Source organism: Genypterus blacodes, unplaced genomic scaffold (assembly GCF_046128005.1).
Source record: "Genypterus blacodes isolate CSIRO-AG114 ecotype Tasmania unplaced genomic scaffold, CSIRO-AGI_Gbla_v1 ptg000029l_1, whole genome shotgun sequence".
Lineage (NCBI taxonomy): Eukaryota > Metazoa > Chordata > Actinopteri > Ophidiiformes > Ophidiidae > Genypterus > Genypterus blacodes.
Window position 1 is genome coordinate 1300915 of NW_027466842.1, and position 20870 is coordinate 1321784.

General features: G+C 42.0%; 2 protein-coding genes and 1 long non-coding RNA gene across 3 annotated transcripts; 1 reads left to right on the plus strand and 2 right to left on the minus strand.

The window, feature by feature from the left end:
• The first annotated feature begins 38 nt into the window (after positions 1–38).
• LOC142993973 (Y+L amino acid transporter 2) lies at positions 39–6422 on the plus strand. Its single transcript, XM_076144587.1, has 9 exons — positions 39–559; positions 1775–1900; positions 2002–2146; positions 2650–2773; positions 2948–3051; positions 3608–3704; positions 3818–3967; positions 4333–4516; positions 5626–6422. The coding sequence occupies exons 1-9, from the start codon at positions 40–42 to the stop codon at positions 5685–5687; spliced, it is 1512 nt and encodes a 503-aa protein (XP_076000702.1). The 5' UTR covers position 39; the 3' UTR covers positions 5688–6422.
• A 686-nt stretch (positions 6423–7108) lies between these two features.
• LOC142993996 (uncharacterized) lies at positions 7109–8716 on the minus strand. The gene is made up of 3 exons (XR_012961335.1): positions 8638–8716; positions 7291–7401; positions 7109–7188 (listed from the first exon to the last, which is right to left on the minus strand). It is a non-coding gene; the product is annotated as an uncharacterized LOC142993996 (long non-coding RNA).
• Positions 8717–10178: 1462 nt separating this feature from the next.
• Positions 10179–20126, minus strand: ccdc39 (coiled-coil domain 39 molecular ruler complex subunit). Its single transcript, XM_076145133.1, has 23 exons — positions 20028–20126; positions 19391–19510; positions 19127–19273; positions 18805–18963; positions 18628–18720; positions 17155–17283; positions 16889–17080; positions 16692–16795; positions 16462–16594; positions 15901–16095; positions 15629–15793; positions 15414–15551; positions 15114–15322; positions 14891–15014; positions 14651–14810; positions 14429–14535; positions 13506–13646; positions 13065–13244; positions 12883–12971; positions 11357–12481; positions 11167–11244; positions 11007–11083; positions 10179–10849 (listed from the first exon to the last, which is right to left on the minus strand). Exons 1-20 carry the CDS (start codon positions 20124–20126, stop codon positions 12244–12246), a joined length of 2922 nt encoding a protein of 973 aa, XP_076001248.1. The 3' UTR covers positions 10179–10849; positions 11007–11083; positions 11167–11244; positions 11357–12243.
• Between the last annotated feature and the right edge of the window lie 744 nt (positions 20127–20870).

Genomic DNA, 20870 nt, shown 5'->3' on the forward strand with positions numbered 1-20870 from the left:
ATTGAAATCTGTTTTCTGTTACTTAGTGCTGCAGGGAAAATGGAAGAAGTAAGACAGAAGCTGGGGGTCATGTCGCAGACGATATGCCCCAATTCCCGAGTCCCGTCTGAGGAGGACTTGAAGGCCCAGGCCGGTGAGAAAGGGCAGAAACTGCAGATGAAGAGAGAAATTTCTCTCATGAATGGAATCTGCCTGATCGTGGGCAACATGATCGGCTCAGGGATCTTCGTCTCGCCCAAGGGTGTCCTGATGTACAGCGGCTCCTGCGGGCTCTCGTTGCTCATCTGGGCCCTCGGAGGAATCTTCTCCGTGTTTGGCGCCCTGTGCTACGCCGAGCTCGGCACGACCATCACCAAGTCGGGCGCCAGCTACGCCTACATCCTCGAGTCGTTCGGAGGATTTCTGGCTTTCATCCGCCTGTGGACGTCCATCCTGCTGATCGAGCCGGCCAGCCAGGCTGTGATCTCCCTGACCTTTGCCAACTACTTGGTGGAGGCTTTCTACCCGACATGCCACCCGCCGCACGACGCCGTCCGCCTCATCGCCGCAGCCTGCCTCTGTAAGAAACGCTGAGTTGTTTCATTATTAATCACGGAGAAGACTGAGTCATGCGGACACGAGTGTACTGAACATACAAAGTGCAAAGTCAGAAAATGACACAACTGATATCACAAGTGTTACTTCCTGATTTTGAAATGGAAAGCCACTCCTGGGCCCAGAATGTGTATTTGGTGGAATCCCCCTTAAACCTAAAAAAAGAAGTTCAAAAGGTTCAAAGAGCAGAAAATCTAGAGTTTGACAATATCATTTCTTGACATTTAAAGAGAAATTGTACAGGTTTGCACATATTTTATATAATCAAAGCGTTTTATTCTAACACGGTAGCATTCAGTGTCAATAAGTGTGTGTTGAGTGTGTCTGCAACGTAGAAACAAAAGAAAAGGAGTTTTAGAACTGTGAAGGTTATTAGATATGTTGGTGGGCATCAGTGTTGGTGGGCATCAGTCGGTCTATTCAGCTCGGAACAAATGCCTGTGTGTGTCTGCCTATGTGTCTGCGTGTGTGTGTCTGCATGTGTGTGTGGTGTCAGCTATAGTTAGAGAAGCACTCCTGTGAAAATGCCACAGTGGGTCAGAGTCTGGCTTTGTGCTGAAGAAAGTATTTATATGGTATTTAGGTTAGAGAGCAGCAGCAGTGGCATGAATCATCTGCTCCACATACACACCACACACACCACACACACACACCACACTGTACATGAAAATCAGGCCAGAGATGACACAGCAGATGAGAAATAATATTATTAATGATCTGGTTTGACAACACGTGCAGTAAATACAAGTTTGTGTCTTTACAAAATTGGGAAACAAAGCATATGTGTCTGTGTTTCCAGTCCTCAGGCAGATCTGAACTCAGACACACTGACACAATCCTTCAGCTTGTGAGAATCTTGACATTTGTTGCAGTTGGACGCTGTGACCCAGGCCTTGTTTGTTGTTTACAGAGCAGATGTGGAAAAACTCCACATGTGGCAAACAAATGTGGGAGAATTCTCTAAATCAAGTGTAATCTTCTTGATTTTTACGGCAGAAATCTGCTTGATTCTGACACTGGGAACATTCCAGAAACCAGCTGATTTCTACTGGAAACAGGTTAAAATGATCAGTCAGATCGTTCCACTTGTTAGAAGAAACAAACAAAATGAATTTCAGTTTAACACCTTGGTTGTGCTGGGAAAGGTCGGCTGATTGTCCTCTTCCTCTGGTTCCTGCAGGCATTCTCATCTTCATCAACTGTGCCTATGTGAAGTGGGGGACTCTGGTCCAGGATATCTTCACCTACGCCAAACTCATGGCTCTCCTCCTCATCATCACTGTTGGAATCCTGAAAATATCCAACGGTAAACTGAAAGATGATGTGAGAAACTGAACGGCAAAGTCTATGTCCTGATGGGGCAAGTGTGTGTTTTTAACTGTAATGTGTGTGTGTGTGTGTGTGTAGGAGAAACTAAGAGCTTTGAAAATCCATTTGAGGGGTCCTCTACTGAGCCCGGAGCCATAGCTTTGGCCCTCTACTCCGCTCTGTTCTCCTACTCGGGCTGGGATACACTCAACTTTGTCACAGAGGAGATTCAGAATCCAGAGAGGTAAACACAAGCACACACACAAACACACACACAAAAGTTCAATATATCGGAGCCCACAGTGACATTTGACACCAGATTTCACTTCCTAAACGTTTCTGACGGGAAATCACTTCCACTTCCGTTTTACTAGAAAGCTGTTTAATGTTTACTGGGTGTTGTATGATTTTCCTTACACAATATTGCCTACATGGTGGCATTTTTACTGTTTTTAAAGTGAAAGAATATGGTATTGAGTAGCAGATATGTTTAGTAGAAGTAGAATCCAGCGGTGAAAGTACTCAAATCCTTATTAGGCAATACTACATTACAACTAATCCTGCATTTAAATCTCAACTCTCAAAAGTAAAGTTCCAAACACCTGAGTCCATTTTTAAATCAAAGTATCCCGAAATGGAAATACTCAAACTACAATTACATTCAATTCTACTTAAATACTTTGGTTAATGAACAGTACTTAGCTACTCATCAAATTTAAACGGGCTGTGATTGAATGTTTGTTGTAGGAATTTGCCCCTGGCCATCGCCATTTCCATGCCCATAGTGACCATCATCTACCTGCTGACCAATGTGGCGTATTATGTGGTTCTGGACATGGCGTCTCTGCTGTCCAGTGACGCCGTCGCTGTGGTAAGACTCACCTGCAGTTGGACGCAGGAATCGGAGTGGAAGCTGCTTGAGTGGTTTCAGTGGATGGCAGAGAGGCGTGTGGCGTTCGCTGGCTGTTGATATTCTCTGTGAGTAACATTTTTGGTTTCCATTGTGGGGGAGTTTGTAATGGAACATGTGACCGTGACCCCACAGACATTTGGGAATGCTGCCCTGGGGCCTTTCAATTGGATCATCCCTGTTTCAGTCGCCATGTCCTGCTACGGAGGACTCAACGCTTCCGTCATCGCTGCCTCGCGGTAAGAAAGAGACTGGAGCAAGTAAACAGTATTATGAGTACTGATGAGGTGCTTCGTCCACTTAAGTAAAAGATCACTAATGAAAATTGCATTCGCAACGTTTTCCATCTGTCGCATCTTTACAAATTCTCAAAATCAGAGATAAAATTTTTTCGTTCCAGTCAGGTGAATTTTGGGGGGATTTTCTAAAGGGGGGCCATTCACTTTGGTGTGTGTGTGTGTGTGATATTGGGTAATAAGCTTGACTTGACTGTTTTCACTTATGACTCATTTTCACCCTTAATTTCTTGAGATGACGTCTAAACTACATCGACAGCTGCAGCATGTTATGATTTGGGCTCATTCTAGATTGAATATAATGCGACTTCCATTGTTTTTGATCCGTCATTGATAACTTCAAACCTTGGGCCCCCAATTTTAAGAGAATTTACTGGAAAACATTGGAATGATAATGATCTTTCAAAATTGGAGGCACAAACAAATGTTGATGAAAGTATTTCTCTTGGACTGGATTGAAAGTGTTTTCCTCAGTATTGTTTGCTGCTTGCTTCTGCAGGTTGTTTTTCGTGGGAGCCAGAGAAGGTCACCTCCCCAACAGCCTGAGCCTGATCCACCTGGAGCGCTTCACACCCATACCTGCCCTCCTCTTCAACGTGAGGAACATTTACCCTCCAATACACCCAAACATCACTGATTACTCTCTGACGTTCCGCATTTATTCCGACGGGAGCGTTTCACACTCTGCGTCACGCTTGTGTGTCTGCAGGGTTTGATGGGTCTGATCTTCCTGTGTGTGGAGGACGTGTTTCAGCTCATCAACTACTTCAGCTTCAGCTACTGGCTCTATGTGGGCCTGTCTGTGGCCGGACTCATCTACCTGCGTATCACTCAGCCAGACAGACACAGGCCTGTCAAGGTTAATACACACACACACACACACACACACACACACACACACACGCACACGCACACGCACATACACACACTCAGGTTCTTTGAATCATTTAGTAAATTTGTTGCTAAACCTTTGACCTGAACCTAATCTTAATTCCACCCTTAAACCAAGATTTAACCTAGATTAAAATGTTGACCCAAGATGCGAGACCCCATCTGTGACTATGTGAACTGAGTTTAGTCCCCACAATGTCTTTAATTTATTGTACAAACACACACACACAGTCATATTATGATATTTATACGGCCATTTTCTATCGTTTGTGTATTTAAACGAAGCTATTCAGAGTTTTACAAACTAACCAAATCTGTGTCTTGTGTCCACAGCTCTCCTTGTTCTTCCCCTTCATCTACTGTCTGTGCAGCCTGTTCTTAGTCATCGTCCCTCTGTGCGGGGACACCATCAACTCCCTCATAGGCATCGGCATTTCACTGTCAGGGATACCAGTTTATTACGTGGCCATATACCTGCCTGAGGAGAGGAGACCCAAATTCATCAGCAGAATAAACGGTAAGAACCACTTTGTAAAGAAGCCTACTGTCTAAATATTGTAAATCTCCCCTTAAATGTTGGTTTGTCCAACATTAAGGCATCCCTGCTACAATGTTACATCTACTCTGCAGTAAGAGATCTTTTCCAGAGGTCTGCAAATTCTCTATTCTCTGCTGCACTGAAAGACGAAACTGCATTTACTGAGAAAGAACAAACAGTATGTTCAAAGTTATATTTAACAGCCTGACCACCAAAAATACATTAAAAAATTATTTCTGAACGATTGATACAAGCATTAATTACAACTTAAGACAGATTTGTAACTGATATTACGTAACATCGTGTATCACTGTGTGATTGCTGGGAACCTGGTCATGCTTTGAATTTCATTTCTATGATTGTGTTTGTGTGTCATCTCTTATATATTTGTTATTTTGATATCTATCTATATATCTCTATATATTTTTTTAATGTTTTCCATTTACCTGCCCAGATGCGAAATTAGCCATTTACATTTAAGTTTATTGATGTTTACCGGCCCTTCTTTTAAACTAAATAAATCCCTTATCTCTTTTTTCTACACATCTGTCAATACAATACCTCACACTCATACGTCCTCCATCTTCTCCATGTTGTAACTGTGTGATTATCAAACACAGCAGTCGCACCAGTTGTTAAGTATAAACCTTATAAAGCCTTAAAATATGCCTGATTACAAACTAGGAGCAAATGTTACTTTTCTCTCTGATGTCATGATTTTGCTGCTTCGTGGAGCCATTATAAAAAAATGTGTTTGTATCAAAGGCAAAGGAAAGTGACCAACAGAAATGAGACACTTGCTGGAAATGCATTACTCCCAGATTGGATCGCTGCAAAGTTACAAGTTATAAATACAGCCATAGCAACACACAACCATAAATAAGTCATTATTGCTCCGGCCTGTGAGTGCATGAGGGCCAGAGACTGCACATGTTTCTTTGCCCAGGTTGTCTTATATCTCTCAAATATGTCCTAATCTTTCACATTCCTGGTGAATCATGTTTGATTATCAGCGTTGGTGCTTGCTGACCTCTCCCTCTCCTCTACCTCCGCCCTTCCCATCCCTCCTAAATCTTTCCTCCTTGCAGCCTTCGCCACCAAATACATGCAGATGCTCTGTTACAGCTGCCTAGCCGAGTTCGACCCTTAAGTTAAGGGGAAAAAAGGCCTGTGGTCTTGGATGTCGTGAGATGAAGAAGCACTTAAGAAACTACAAACTGCTATTTTTCCTCTTCTTCTCTACAGGAGTGCATTTGAATAAAACTATAAAAAAAATGAATTTGTACATCTGTGACACTGATCAAATTCATGCAAACTTCACTTCTGTATTATTTCTTACGTTTTATTTTCCCTGCAGTCCAGTGATTGTCCTTAAACGTCTTCTTCTACTCATCTGTTGTCATAAATTTGTCAGTTTAACAATCGTAAATCTATACCACTTGAAATGCTTCACTTGATTACGTTTACATGCCATTAGCTAACTAGCATAATAGTGTTGTGCGTGTGTGTGCTTGTGTTCTCCATTTCAGGCGTATTAGAAGTTCTCCACTCAAACAGACTTGTCATATCCTAGACGCTGACTCATGCTAAGTTTGCACTGAGTAGTTATTTCTGAATAGATCTTTTTTTAAATATTGTTATTGTCAAATAATAATGGACCAATGTGTACGGTGCCATTTGTAGCGTGTTAGATAGATAGATAGATAAACTGTAGTATATCAAAGTATAGTAGTAGTAGTATGTAGTTCATGCTTCGACTTTTTTGTAAAACAATTCATGAAGAGAATCAAAATGAAAGCGGTTCAGTGATTTTGTTTAAATTCTATCGATTAAATTCATATGAAAGCCACTTCTTCTCATATTTTTATCTACATGTACTTAGTTAGGTGACTTTTCTATATGTTGTGATGCTGCATTCACTGAACTGAGTAAAGAATACACACGTTTACGAGTTCTCCTCTGTCTAAGTCTCTGCTTTTGTGACTTCATCTTTGTCTTTTCCTATCAAGCATCCAGCAGAATGAATCACATCTCAACTTTAAGAGGCAAAGTATTTATAGCTCATTCCCTGTATTGTAATCTATAAATTGTCACTGTATCAGTTGAAATCCTCATTACATCCTCATTTACTCATTGTGACTGTGGTTTTGCAGAGGTCAGATTTATTTGTAGAGCCTAATATCACATACAATGTCATACAATTTGAGTTTAACAAGCTGCTTGAAAAAGAATAGAGGAAAACAACCAAGACTGTTCATACTGCAAACACAAGGAACTTATTTTAGTGATCAACAGTGAGAATCTGCCTTCGTTTCACCCTAAAACAAACAGGTCAGGCGTAGGTACAGTTGGTGGCATCAAACCCAGGACAGATCCACTTGTTGCTGAACTGCCTGTATCCTTCAGCCTCAGTCAGACCGCTTCCTGCAAAATGTTTTTTGCATTACACAAGGTTACTATGGTTTCACATCTACAACATTTGAGGGCGTAAAGCTCGGCCTGCAGGCTGAAACCTCCACCAAAACCTCAAGCCGAACAGCAACAGGAAGCACTCAAAGATAGAAGTAGTCACCTTCAATCAGGTTCTGGAGGCTGCAGAAGATGGTGCTGTTCTCTAAAGGATCATTGGAGAACTGGGACACCGACTCGCCCTGCACGACAAGCGTCACATGATGAGTTTGGGTTTGTGATACAGGGAGAGAGATTGTGCTTCAGTGTTTGGTCACAGAGTGGAAGTGGAACAGTGCACTTACAGTCATTTTGCACACTGTGGACTGCTCCAGAAGGAAGGAAAGGTCGTCCACTTTCATGGTGCTTTGAGATGTGTGTGTGGCTTTGATCAGGTATGGAGCTGCAGACACGAGCTGCAACATATTCCACGGTAAACGAAGTGTGACAGGAACATCACATGCTGCACATTTCATACTTCTTAACTTTCCGAGGTCACAGCTGTTGATAATTGGGGAAATGACACAGATTCTAGTAGATTCCTGCACACTTGTTTTTCATTTGATACATTTTGGAAGGATTCTTTCACACTCGATCGGGAAACAGCAATTAAACCGGCTAAACAAAAATGACTCGTGGCACAAAAACCAAGACATATCATAATTAGACTTGACAGTAAAGTTAAAGGCCCTAAAAGTGATATCATCCTCAAACAAAGAAAACAACAAAAACACCCTTCATGGATGGTCTTTAAGAGGAGGACAGCAGGCCAAGTTAGGAGGACTGGGAACTCTCACTTCTGTCTGTGAATGTTTGTGTGTGTGTGTGTGTGTGTGTGTGTGTGCCAAGTAAGAGCCCAGCAGCTTGTCCAGGGTGTGTATCAACTGTCACCCAACACACAGCTGAACTGCCCAGGATAATCAAGTATAGGACACAGCTGAATCGATGGAAAATAGGTCATAACAACAACCACAATGGGCTCCAACCAGAATCAACACAACCATCTTACTCTTTAAAAGGATATGAGGATGTTCTTTATTATGTTTTTTGTTATTGTCCCTCATTACTGCAGTATAATACAGCACTTCCTGAACGTTTTTTTTTCCTTCTGAGATTATATAGCATAACCTCTGTTACATGTTGCCTGGCCAATCAACACGTGACATGAACGGTGCATTTAAGACACATTTAGTTTTATGTGTCAATGCCCTCTGCCTGTTAAAATTATGTTTTTAACTTAAATAACCATCCCCTTATTTCATATGTAGTTTTTTCCTAAATTTACTTTTAAAAAATCTCCTCTCTTTATTTTACAACTCTGACATATAATGCGAGATTGATATTGACATTTGTTTCCATTTGGCAGAAGTACAAAAAGTACTGTGAAGTCTTACTTGAGATGTTTTGTAGCTGTGGGGAAAATGTTTTCTAACCTTTAATATATGTTTATAAATGTGATGTTAGTGTATTTAAATCACACACAGTCCTCTTTTGCAAAATGTGAATCCTGCTTCAGACATTAAACTGTGGCTGACAGACTTTATGGTGCAGTTAAGCTTTCAGCTCTCAGTTTGAAACAACAGTGTTTAAATCAAATGTGGGTAATTTCAATAAAAACATGATTTTTGTGGTGAAATGAGATGATTCCTGACCTGGTATGAACATCTCTCTCCTAGATACACACAGCTGCTCATGATCTGCCAGGCCTTGATCTGGTTCACCAGAGGCTCGTGGACTTCACTGCATGAGATGTCAAACAACCTGCAGGACAGAGCGAACATCAGAACTCACCGAGACCCAAACATTTTTAATTTCTCACTAAAACAACTGTTGTGAATCCTGCGAGTTTCCCCATGTCCAAGATAACAAGCATGAGAAATGTGTCTGCACAGGATGATGAAGTGCTGTGGACATGGTCTAACTATGTCAAAGGTGAATTTCATGCGATCCAAACACCACCACCAATGCATTACTTCTGCTTGTTGGTTCACATGATGCATTGAACTCCATGGATTCTGTGAAGATTAACACCAGCTTCACCTTTGACATTCAATACATTCAACATATAAACCTGTAGAACAGAAGTTACCAAACATTACAACATCTGACAGCGACAAACTTAACAGCAATAAACAAATGACAGAAAAAACTCCAGAAGTGACCATGAAGGTGTGTGAGGGCTGACAGGAGCAGGATTAAACTGTTTAATGGAACAGAATATGTAATAAAAAATACATTTTAAATAGATAGACAGATAAATACAATCTGATTCCCAGAATGAATCTCAATCAATAAAAACAGCAATTATTTGAAAGCAATCCAGTCGCCCACATGTGTTATAGTATCAGTGTTTAATCCAGTAAAAGCTGTCACGTACCATTTCACTTTGCACTGTGCAGGGCCGCCGTCTACAAGCAAGCTGGTGATAGTGGCTCCCAGCAGGAGAGCCGGAGCCATCAGCAGGAATGTCGCCTTCATGGTGTAAAGCGGAGGCGTCGGGTCTTGTATCTTAAAATGCCTCTAAATGTCGACTGATTCGGCCCACAGGGCGCTTTAAAGGGCAGCAGGCACAGGTCACGTGGGAAAATGGACACAGCTACATTGATTAACATGGTGCAGGCAGAGACTCATGGAAGGAGGATCTCAGAATCAACTTTCCTTGGATTGTATACGCTTTGAACAGGCCCCTGTTGTACTACTGTGGATGGCCACAAGAGGCCAGTATATCAACGTTTTACAGACCACAAACAGACCACACATCTTCATTAAATTTCATAAACTGCCTCCACATTGACTTTGAGACACTGTATGGGAATGTGGAGTACAAACATAAACTTGATTAGACTGGACCTGCTTGAATTAGTTTATTTTTTAACATGAATGCTTACAGGTTACATATTACTTATCATTATTACTTAGCTTATTACTATCAATGTCTAGATAAATCTGTTATTTGGAGACTCATTGTTTGTATGTTTGAGTCCAACATGAGTCCAACAGGAAATGTGACTGTAAATGTGAAGCTGTGTGTGATAATCAGCCTGTGTGTGAAACCTGTGGCCGACTCTTTGTGTTAAAGGAATGAAACAAAGTTTAATCCTCTAAATTCATATGCTTCTGTCAGTAATCAGCTGCTGATATGGATTATAATTTTTACAATATGAGAAATCATTGTGGGCAAGTGGAAACAAAGTATGTGGATATTTAAGACGTTTTACTATAGCAATCAAGTGCAGTTGTCCTAATGAATTCCTTACACATTCCCTTGAAAATGGGATAAAGATCTGACATTTGATGATATAAGCAGAGAAGACAAGAACAATTATCTGAGGAAAAATTGGCAAAAATACACAATACCCTTTTCAACTGTTTTTGGAACTCAAAATTTCTAAATATTAAATTAAAAGAATCTGGGAATATTACATTAAAGAATCCTCAAAGTGCATTGTGGGTATTTTGGACAGGGAGGTCCTGGATTCAGCTCCTGTGTCTACACCTGACGCAACCTGGTTATATCCATGTTAATGTGAGGTGAGAGAAACAAATAATTATACAGAGTTTGTGACTTTCTGACCAACATCTTTATGTCTTTACAAAATCAGAACTTGACAAAAACAAGCATTTGATCCAATTTTAAAGATAATAATGACTATTCAGTGTAAAAATCCATGTGCACAGTTTTGAGCAGCTTCTCAAAGTCTCTTCTCAATACTAACGCTTCATGGTCATTAATCCAGCTACTTGGTCACACAAACCAGGTGAATCAGGTGAAACATGAACTGTGAAGTTTCAGACTCTGGTGATGTTCTTCAACGTCAGACTGAAGTCCATATCGGGCTGGTACGCTTGGATGAAGTCTTTCAGCTGAAAGAAACACATTACATATTCACTTCCTGCTTTACTATGAGGTCATTCATCAGTTTTTATGATTTTGGTACAGAAATAAATAACAGAACTGGCTGTGATATTAATGTTAATGGACAATTAAGTCACAAGGAAGAAAGTAAACAAAGACAAGTACCCGACTCAAGAAAGGGGCGAATGTTGTTTCATTTAGTTCCTGATAAGATTTGACAAATGTCTGAAGAATGGCCACAACTGAAAAACACATCACATGGATTAAAACAATGCAAATTTAATGCAGATTAGTTTCAGCAACATGAGCTTTTAAATGTACTCACCGTTCCCTGTTGAAACAGGTGCCGGGCTCAAAACCGGACTGGGAGCTGTTGTGGTCGAAATCCTTTGTGAAAGCGATCCTGGGAAACATTTACGACAAAATCACAACATGCAGCGTTTACACAGATCACAAAAAGAGCTCAATTACTAATATAAATGAGAAGAATTCAATAATAAAGTGTTTGGTCTTACCTGTCTGCCCGGCGGTTAACGCCACACAGGCAGTAAAAAGGATCAGCGTCAACATGCTGATGTTCAGGCTGTGGACTGAGACAGTGGGAACGTCTGGCTAGTTTAGTTTCCGGATGATAAACTGACACTCTCACCCCGTGGTGTTGGCATATCATCAGTGAACATAAAGACACAAAGAAACTCCCGGAACAAGAGCAGAGCAAATCCGGACTGATGACTGAAATATGAGGAAGCAACGCAACGTCAAGGAAGTAACTCAGATTTTTTTAATGAATCATTAACTATTAAATATTTGTTGTTGAAAGGCGATCATCAGGGGCTTTTACAGTTCATGATGAGAAGGTACACAGAGTGAAACTATTACATTGATTGCTACAAAAATGGTCACAACAGTAAAACAGTGGAATGTGTAGATAACAGGAAAAACACAGAAGGTCAGCTAAGACTAAATACTTAACTGTTGCTTAACATGCATGTGAGGGTGGGAAGGCGTGGAACATGTTAATGTCAACATGTTATAGGTGTAAAGGAAGAATCAAGAAGGAAGTTTCAGGAGCCTAAGGGTTCCACTTACAGGATGCATTTCTATAGACAGAACTTTGACATTTGTTCAACACAGACTCACACTTCCACTATTAAATCATGATACAAGTGAGTGTATTCAAATATAATTTAAAGGAAAACAAAGCAGAATACATCACCTTTAATGCACAAACCCCAATTCCCAAAAAGTTGACAGAAAAAAACGATTTGACAATTCTTTGTTTTATATACCTCTACTTCATTGATTCATCTTTTAACTGATCAACTTTCTATTTGTAATTGTAAATATGAACTTGTTCTAAATTTGATGCCTGCAAGTCATTCACCAAGAGCTCCAGCTGCTGTTAAAGCTTCTTTGACGCTCTGCTGCTGCTGCTGCTGGCGGTGCTGGAGCGCCGGGACGCAGTGAGAGGAGCGGAGGTCACAGTCAGACCCAGACCCTGATCCAGACCCAGACCCAGACCCGGATCCAAACCCAGACCCTGATCCAGACCCAGACCCAGACCCAGCTCTGTGCTCTTAGATATAGGGGAATGAGGCACAGAGACCCTGGGGCTGCTGCTGGCTGAGGAGGCAGCAGACCTGGAGGAAGCACAAACACACAAGATTACAGTGGAGCAGCACTCACACTACTGCTGTGATACTGCTACTGTAGCTCAGATTGTACTGTTTATTTGTAGCTACATTCACTGCTATCAGAAGTGAAAAGAACATTTATAATTAAACTTAAGTACTCAAAATGTATTTTATTTGCTGTTTTAACTACATTTTTTCTTCCCTTTTTATATCAAAATGCATGTATTTCTATTATTCTGCACACAAGAACTTTTTACTTTTGAAAGTTTTCTTGTTTTCTTTCTTTTTCTTACATGTTTTTTTTTCGGAAGTTATTTTCACCCTTTGCTCATATTTCTCCCCTTCTCTATATTCCTTCATTTCATTCAATTCTCATCCAACTCTGTGGACGGTGGCAGTGATCTAACCTGAGAGATGGCGAGCTGCGGGCGGAGTTCATTTTGGAGCTGCGGTGACTGGACGGTGTGGATCGAGGTGACGGAAGCGGCTGGTTGGCCTGAAAACAAAGCAAAGAGCAAACATCACGATACAGCGCAGCCCTCTGTGTATCAAACAGCTCCGTGTTATGTTATGTTATGTTATGTTATACCTGCAGGAAGTACTTCTCAAACACAGGTCGGAGGTCAGGGTGATCCCCCATGATCTCGTTCAGCATCCTGTTGAACGTCTTATCAAAGTCTCTCAACTCCTTCAGCTTGATGTTCTTCTCCTCTGAGGTCTCCGTCCTGGTGTTTTTGGCCGAGCGGATCTCTTTGCTCAGTTTGGAGCACTGCAGACATCAGGGACAATAATGAGACAATAACAAATCAGACTCAAGTCATAAGCAAATCTTCCTAAATTGTGAGATTGATTTGATTCTTGCACATTGTTTTGCGCTCCACTGTCATCATGATCCATTCTGACTCCTTCACGCTCGCTCCATCAACCACAAATGAGGCAGAAATGTCAGGCGCCAAATGAGGCAAACTTAATAAGAAGGGAAAGTCATTTTTGGACAGCAGAGGGTTAATTCCACAGGTGAGCATCAAACCTGCTTTTTTGCTCTGTCAAGTTTCTCATGCTGGGAGTCTCTCTCTTTGTTCAGTTTGCTGATAAGTGACAGCTTGTGTTCTCTCTTGTCCTTCTCGGGTTTCTCCTCTTGCAGGATGCGCTCCATGGTATTGTTCATGTCCTGGAAACACAACACCCGCTTGTTCACAACACAACACAGCATGTGGTGAGGGTACACACACTCACCGGGAAGTCATGCAGAATTGCTAGATGTCTGAGATATGAGACTTGTCGGACGAGTTTATTTTTGACCTGAAATAGAGACGGGAGAAAACAATACAGCAAAGCTACTTCTGTGAGGAAAGACAGGAAATGAGGACACAAGAGAAGTCAACACAGGAATAAATGAAAGACAAGAAAAAAAGAAAACAAGAAATTAAAGAAAGCGTTAAAGTAGATTGTTTTCATTTATAAACTTTACTCAAACTTAAATTTGCAGCTTTTCCTGAACTCGGAAAAAAAATCCTTCACAAGACAAATTACTAAAAAAAAAAAAAAAAATCTAGGAGATGAATTTTCTGAAATGATTTGTCAAAAGATTGAAACCATTCATGGAATAAGATAACATCCTTGGAAAATTCATTCACATTTCATTGTCATGTGATTTGTGGTCAGGACTCCACAACAACACACTGTCACTATGGAAACCTTGTACAGGCTTGGCAGGGAAATCCAGATTTGTTGCAAGAAAAACATTGCCAAAGTTTTTAATCTGACATTTTTGTTCGTTTGAAAGACTTCATTAGTTCTCTGGGCTTCGTTTAGAACTGAAGAATCAAAGAAGTCTTTGAAATGGACAAAACCTAGATTCACATTTTGGGTTCAGTCATTACACTAAACCTCACACACTCCTCATGCCCTGTATGACTGAGACGAGCCCCACACACAGTAAACACAGATGACCTGTAAGTCCTGCTGCAGCTCCTGGATCTGTCGTCTCTTGTACTTCAGCATCTCCTCCGCCGCTCTCAGCTGCTCCTCCAGCTTCAGCTTCTCCCGATGCTCTGCACCTGGAAGAAAAACAGACAAAAACCATCAGCATGTTGCATTTTGGGATTTTTCTGCATCAGCTCCACTCAGATACTTGAATGTGTGCAGATTTACAGTCTGCGTCCTCATACGCACTGGATTTGATCACTTTGTTGAGGGATTTACGGAACGCTGAGTTGCTGTCGTTGAGCAGCTGGACTGTGTTCTCCATCGCCTTGTTTTCCAGTTCCACTTTACGGATTTGAGCATCCAGAGTGTCTCCCTTCCTCTTCAGCTCCTCTTTCTCCTGTGCAGCCTGGTGAAAATTGCACAGCAGTGATTGAAAAGCGAGCTCCGAGTGTCAACGCTGTGGCGGTGCGATGGAGGACCTCTCACCTTGATGATGTAGTAAGCCTGCGATTTCTCCTCCTCGCCCTCAGGTGCCGCCATCGAAATGGTCAAGATCTCAAATCTGTTCTTCATCACGTCTATCTTGGCCAGTTTCTCACTCAGTTCCAGACTGGGACAGAATCAGATGGTAAATTAAGCTGCGCTGTTAATAGATTGTGTGACAGGAACCTGATTGCCAGCCAGTATTGCTGAGGGAGGTGAGACCTACCTGAGCTTCTGTCTCTCCTCCTGGCTGATCTTGATGTGCTTGCTGAGCGTCTCTCTGCACACGTTGTTCTCCTCCTCCCTCTCTGCAATGGCCATCCGCAGCTTCAGCTTGCTGCTCTCCAGCGACAGCACGCTGTCCGCCTTGTTGTAAAGCAGATCCCTCAAACGCTTGGTCTCCAACTTCATGATGTTGTAGTCCACCATGGTGTCCTGGTGAGGACGCAGGCGTCAGAAGGACTCCAGCAAAAATCCTGGCGGTGAGGTGAATTTGTGATACCTGGCGGTGGCGTCAGACTCTCACCTGTTTTCGTAGTTGGACTTTCTTCAGCTCTTTGTCGTTGGCGTCGCTGATGAGCTGCAGCTCCTCCACCTTGGCGTTCAGATCGCTGGTCTGTGCTTCTGTACTCGACATCTCTTTCTTCAAAAGGCGAGTGTCATCCTGTCCCACATAACAACATGAGGAAAACACATCTGGAACATATTGACCATTAAGCAGAGCACAGGATGCAGGCTGACCTCACACTCCTTGAGCAGGTTGGTGAGCATGTTGGCCACCATCTTCTTCTCTTCCAGGGCGTCGGTCAGCTCAGTGATCTTCTTTTCGAGCGTTTCCTTTTCCTCCAGGCTAACTTGACCTTGCAGGTGTGCCAGTTTTCCATTCAGATGAGCTATATGAGATTCCTACACAATACAGGGAAACAAAGAGAGACGTTTGGTTGAACCTCGCCTGTAGCAGCGAGGGTCACAGCTGTGCAGAGTGTGTGTGTTTGTGTGGCGAGTGTGTATACCTGCTGGTTCAGTGTTTTCTCCCGCTTGGTGAGCTCCCTCTCCTGTTTGTGGAGCTGACTCTCAAGGCCGGAGATGGAGCACTTGCTCCTCGATCTCTGGGCCAGAGAATCCTTCTCCTTCGCCCTGAGGTCCTGCAAGTGTTGTTTGACATGGAACAGCTCCTCCCGGTGGCTACGCAGCTGGAACTCCAACTCCTGTGTCCAAGTCACAGAAACAAACAAACTGTGTTATATCAGACATTACAGCACATGGAGATGTTATGTGATTAGGTTCATAAAAAGTCTATGAGTCCATATATACAGATTTCCATTTTCTTGTTTACTTTTAGGGGGGGATTTTGGAACCTCTGTTCTGTTCTGATTGTCCTGTGTTGAAGATGCCTGCTTGCACTGTCATCCTGTTAGTAACGTTGTGTGTAGGTGGACAGCAGATAGCATCACAGAGGGTGAGTTCACCATCTTTTAAACTTCAGACAGGCAAAGCTTCAGCGTTCTACTGTCTGTCCAAAACTGTGTCACATCAGTTTGAGTGGAGCATAAAGCACTCAGCAGGGCGCTCACCTTGATGGCCTGTTCCTCGTCTCTGAGCAGCTGGTCCATCTGTCCGGCTCTCTGCTCTTCATTAAGTGACGTCTCTGTCACAACTTTCAGCTTCTCCTCCAGGGCGGTGTTGTACACCTGGGCCTTCTCGACTCTAAAACACGAACGTAAACACGCAGAGAGCCGGGACGATGAAGGGACTGGGCCGGTTATTCCCATGACATGGAGACATATATTAATATGTCACTGACTTGTCGTTGTTGTGCTGGATGTCTTTCTTCATGCTGGATATGTGGAACGTCATAGACGCCACATCTGAAGTAGCTTTGCTCAGTGTTCCTTTGCAACTTTCCAGCTGCAAACACATGAGCACAAAGCTTTAAGAACTACAATACATTTTGATGCTTGTTTTTGTTCACTGGAGTTAAATGCTGAACTGGAGGCTGACCTCATCCTGCAGGGCGCTGCAGTTACTCTCCTGCTCCTTCAACTCCTGCCGCAGTTTCACCGCCTGTCGCTTGGCCGTGGAGATTTTCTTCTCAGCTTCCTTATTTTCCTTCTTCTGCGTCTCCAGGAGGTGCCTCTTCTCTTTGATGGTGTCATTCCTTTGCCGGATGTCCTGGTTGGCTTGGGCAAGTTTCTGAAGGAGGAAAACAGGAATGTAAGACTTCAGATTCTGCTCCGGCGTGTCAGCAGTAGTGTTGTTTCACATACCAGCGCACATTGCTGCATCTCAGAGTCTCTGTGCTTCATCTGGTTGATGGTGTTTTCCCACAGGTGAATTAGTTGCTGTGTTTCCAGGTGGACCTGCTGTAAACTCTCAGTAGTCTTATCCAAAGCAATCTGTCGACAGAGCAGAAGATTCACTCTCACAGACATTGGGACAGACTGTGATGTATAACATATATAATCATGGACAACAAAGAGAAATAAAGTCATAGTTTTAAAAGGTGTGTGACAGTAGAGGGAACATAAATTAAGCTAAATTGAACATTAAGATATCAAGGAAACACATATTGCTGCAGTGCAGTTTGAGTTGGGTACAAGACGTCCTGTGGGAAATGCAGGTCTTTGCCATTTTCCCTCATCTGGGTTTGTTTTTCATTCTACATTTTCAATACAGCAGCAGTCAAAATTCCAACTGGCAGAAATGACAAAAGGGGGCGTGGCCTGCATGGATAGAAGCAGCTTAGGACAGCGTGTGTGTGTGTGTGTGTGTGTGTACATGTATATAGATCAGTGGTTCTCAAACTTTTTCTCCCCCCCCCCGTGACGTTCCCGGCGCCCGCGCGCGCAAAACTGTTGCCGGGTTTAATATCGTCCCACTGGTGTCATCGGACGGTAGTCCCGGTGGCCGGAAATAACCTAAAAGCAAAAACGTGTTGTCCGTGACGTTCCCGGCGCCCGCGCGCGCAAAACTGGTTGCGGTTCCGGGTCTAATATCGTCACCCCCCTGAGTTACGGGGGGGGGGGGGGGGGACAGACACGCTGGTTTACCGGCAAGTGTGCCGGCAACGGACTGCGTGCCGGATCCCCCTGTGCACTTGCGGGTAAAAATCACGGGCAGCAGGATATTGATCTGATATAGATCAATACAACAAGCACTATAACTCCAATCATCTCGGAATCTAGTACAAACATTCTTCAAGGGTCCAGCATTTGCATAGGGGGATTTTCCTTTATTGGCAAATTTATTTTGTGTTTTATTAGTAATACCAAGCTGAAGAAGTGGGAGACATGAATGGAACCACACCAGCGTGTCACCGTTGTTAATAACATCATAAATGGAATCACCCAAACGCCCCCTAATGCCATAATTAATGATGTTCATGACATCCTTCATTATGTCATATGAATGATGTCATAGCTGACACAATCCTCCATTCCCTTTCACTGACAGAAAGACGCAATACAAAGTGCCAGAGACACAACGGAGGGAACGAATCTCCACGAAAGGTAACAATTACACATGAGGCTGGACTTGGGGTTGATGACAAAAAATTTGTTTGGGCACTTTTTGCCAGTAACAAAGGTCTTCCTCCAGACATTTTGATGGCAATGAGTAACAATTGTAATGAATGTAAAGCTGAGTTGAGTGAGTACAGGCTGATGGTGAGGTCGCTGCAGGCTGCTTGCTTGCTTGACCTCTGGTTACCGTAGTTACTAACCCCTTCCTTCCACTCTTACCTGTGTGGATATGGTCTCGGTCATTTCCTTGTCCAGTACTTTGCGTTTCTCGTTGGCCTCCAGCGTTTTCTTCTCGATGGCCAAAGTGAGCGACTGCACCAGGAGACATAATGAAGCTGTTTAGTGTCCAGTCAGAGTGTGTGTAATGATGATCGATCCAGCTACACTCTCACTCACCTTGATCCGTTGTTCATCTTGCTGGGCGTATTTGACGATGGCCATGGTGTCTTCATCCTTTTTTGCCGACTCCTCCAAAAAGGCCTCCATGGTCAGCTGGTTCCAGTTCATCTGGCTCCTAAAGGCCTCCAGCTTCTGTTTGGCCTTGAAGATGTGATTCTGTAGATGTGGGAAGGGGTGTGTTACTTTAGAGGTGTGTGTCATGTTGAGGTTCCTCTATTCTGGTCACTTTATAACAGCTATAATAAGATCCTCTGTGTTTCTCATTGGATTCTTGCTTGTAAAGTAAAGATTATATTAGTGTTGATTAGATGTAAGTGACCTCCAGGGTGCTCGTCCTCTCCCCTAAAGATCGGTGCTCCTTCTCCAGCTTTTTGGTCTCCTGGGCAATTCGCCCTGTCTCTCTCTCTGCAAGGGCTGTGAGGTGCTTCTCCAACTCGATCTCTCTTTCCTTGGCAGAACAAAGAACCTGTGTAAAGAGCATTTTACTTTAAATCTGTCGTTACTATACATTGTGTTTTATAGAAATCAAAAGAGACACATTGTGTGACACATCATGAATATGTTGTTTTTATCTCTGACTTACCTCTGTGTTTTCCAACTCACGCTTGACATTTTTGAGGAAGTCAGACATTAATTGTTTTTGTTCCTTGTTACTCTCAAGTTTGTTTTCCAGTTGCATCAACTGTTTGTCCTTTTTACGAATCTGTTGATTGGAAAGAAGGCAGATTGTCTATAACCTGTTTAAATCGTTGGATGACAGCTTGATCACCTCCTATTACAACTGTGAAACATTGTACAACTGGTATAGCAACTAACTACAGTGAACCATGAAATGAATCACATTTTTTTCAAGAACTTTAAACTAATATATGAAATCAAAATGGACAATAACAACTCCCATAACAAAGCAAAGCAAGTGAATACTAAACCCTGCATTATGTCATCCCACATTCCACATATATGCACCTTAGATTAATATAAACTCAGTTGAAATGTTTACAAGCAGCAAGTGTGACATTTACACACGGCTAGAATGATACGTGTTGTTGATAAATTAACATCATAATAAAATATGGTCGTATCTATTTAAACACACACAGAAGTCAAGCATCTTTAATTACAGAGGAAACGTCTGGACTCTGGTTGACACGAGTGACAAAAACATTTGACTACAGGGAAATAGATGTAAATTAAATTTGAAATAAAATCCTCACACTCACCTCCTCTATCAAAGCCTTGTTTTCAGCGTTTGTTTCCAGTAAATGAAACTCGTCATCCCAGCCAATCTCAGCAAACGTTGAACTGAGAAGAGTCGACATCTTTTAAATCAAACAAGACAGAGAAATTATGATCATAAAGTAAACGAGTGAATACCCTAATATGACTGTTAAACCGGTGGATGTATTGTTGTCTTTGTCAAGGTTTTCCAACAGCGTCTGTTGTCAGTCTCCCTTGACAACCGCAGTACACGTGTCTGCCACACGGAGGCAGCACAGCGCTTCAGTCCCATGGGCCTATACGTTAAACAAACACAAGTCTGAACATTGATCATACAAACATAGAGCCAAAATTACACAAGTTTTATTTTTCATTTGTAATTTCATTTAGTTGTAATGATTCTCAAGAACAAGTTGAACAAGTCAAATTAATACCATATCAATAAGTGGAGACTGTGAGAACCAAAAAATACTAAATTGTAAATAAAATTAGGAGACCAAAGAAAATGTATTTGCTGTAAACTTGGATTTGCAATTTTGTTTTATAAAAATTGCATGTAAATTAACTTAAAAGTACATATTCTAATTTGACATTTTATTTGACACAAAACGCTCCACCATGTCTTGACACAAAAATATGAACAGATTTAATTTTGACTATTGAAGAGACGTTTTACATTTAGAGTATTTTATAAGGCAAACAAAGAGTTAAGTCACTCACTCAAGTGCTAAAGGGGCTATTTTGAAGAATCAAATGAAAATTAAAAAGCAATTTAAATACATATTAAATTTCTAATAAACATCACTGCTTTTGATAGATTTTGTTTTTTACAAATCATGATAAAT

What these genes read in the sequence shown, in the direction of transcription:
- LOC142993973 (XM_076144587.1), top strand. Translation starts at nt 40, where the DNA reads ATGGAAGAAGTAAGACAGAAGCTGGGGGTCATGTCGCAGACGATATGC. An exon ending in CATCGCCGCAGCCTGCCTCT is followed by an intron (nt 560 to 1,774) that starts GTAAGAAACGCT and finishes TGGTTCCTGCAG; the next exon opens with GCATTCTCATCTTCATCAAC. An exon ending in TCCGTCATCGCTGCCTCGCG is followed by an intron (nt 3,052 to 3,607) that starts GTAAGAAAGAGA and finishes TTGCTTCTGCAG; the next exon opens with GTTGTTTTTCGTGGGAGCCA.
- ccdc39 (XM_076145133.1), bottom strand. Translation starts at nt 20,126, where the DNA reads ATGTCGACTCTTCTCAGTTCAACGTTTGCTGAGATTGGCTGGGATGAC. An exon ending in AAGATGAACAACGGATCAAG is followed by an intron (nt 18,721 to 18,804) that starts GTGAGTGAGAGT and finishes CTCCTGGTGCAG; the next exon opens with TCGCTCACTTTGGCCATCGA. An exon ending in GCAGCGCCCTGCAGGATGAG is followed by an intron (nt 16,796 to 16,888) that starts GTCAGCCTCCAG and finishes ATGTGTTTGCAG; the next exon opens with CTGGAAAGTTGCAAAGGAAC.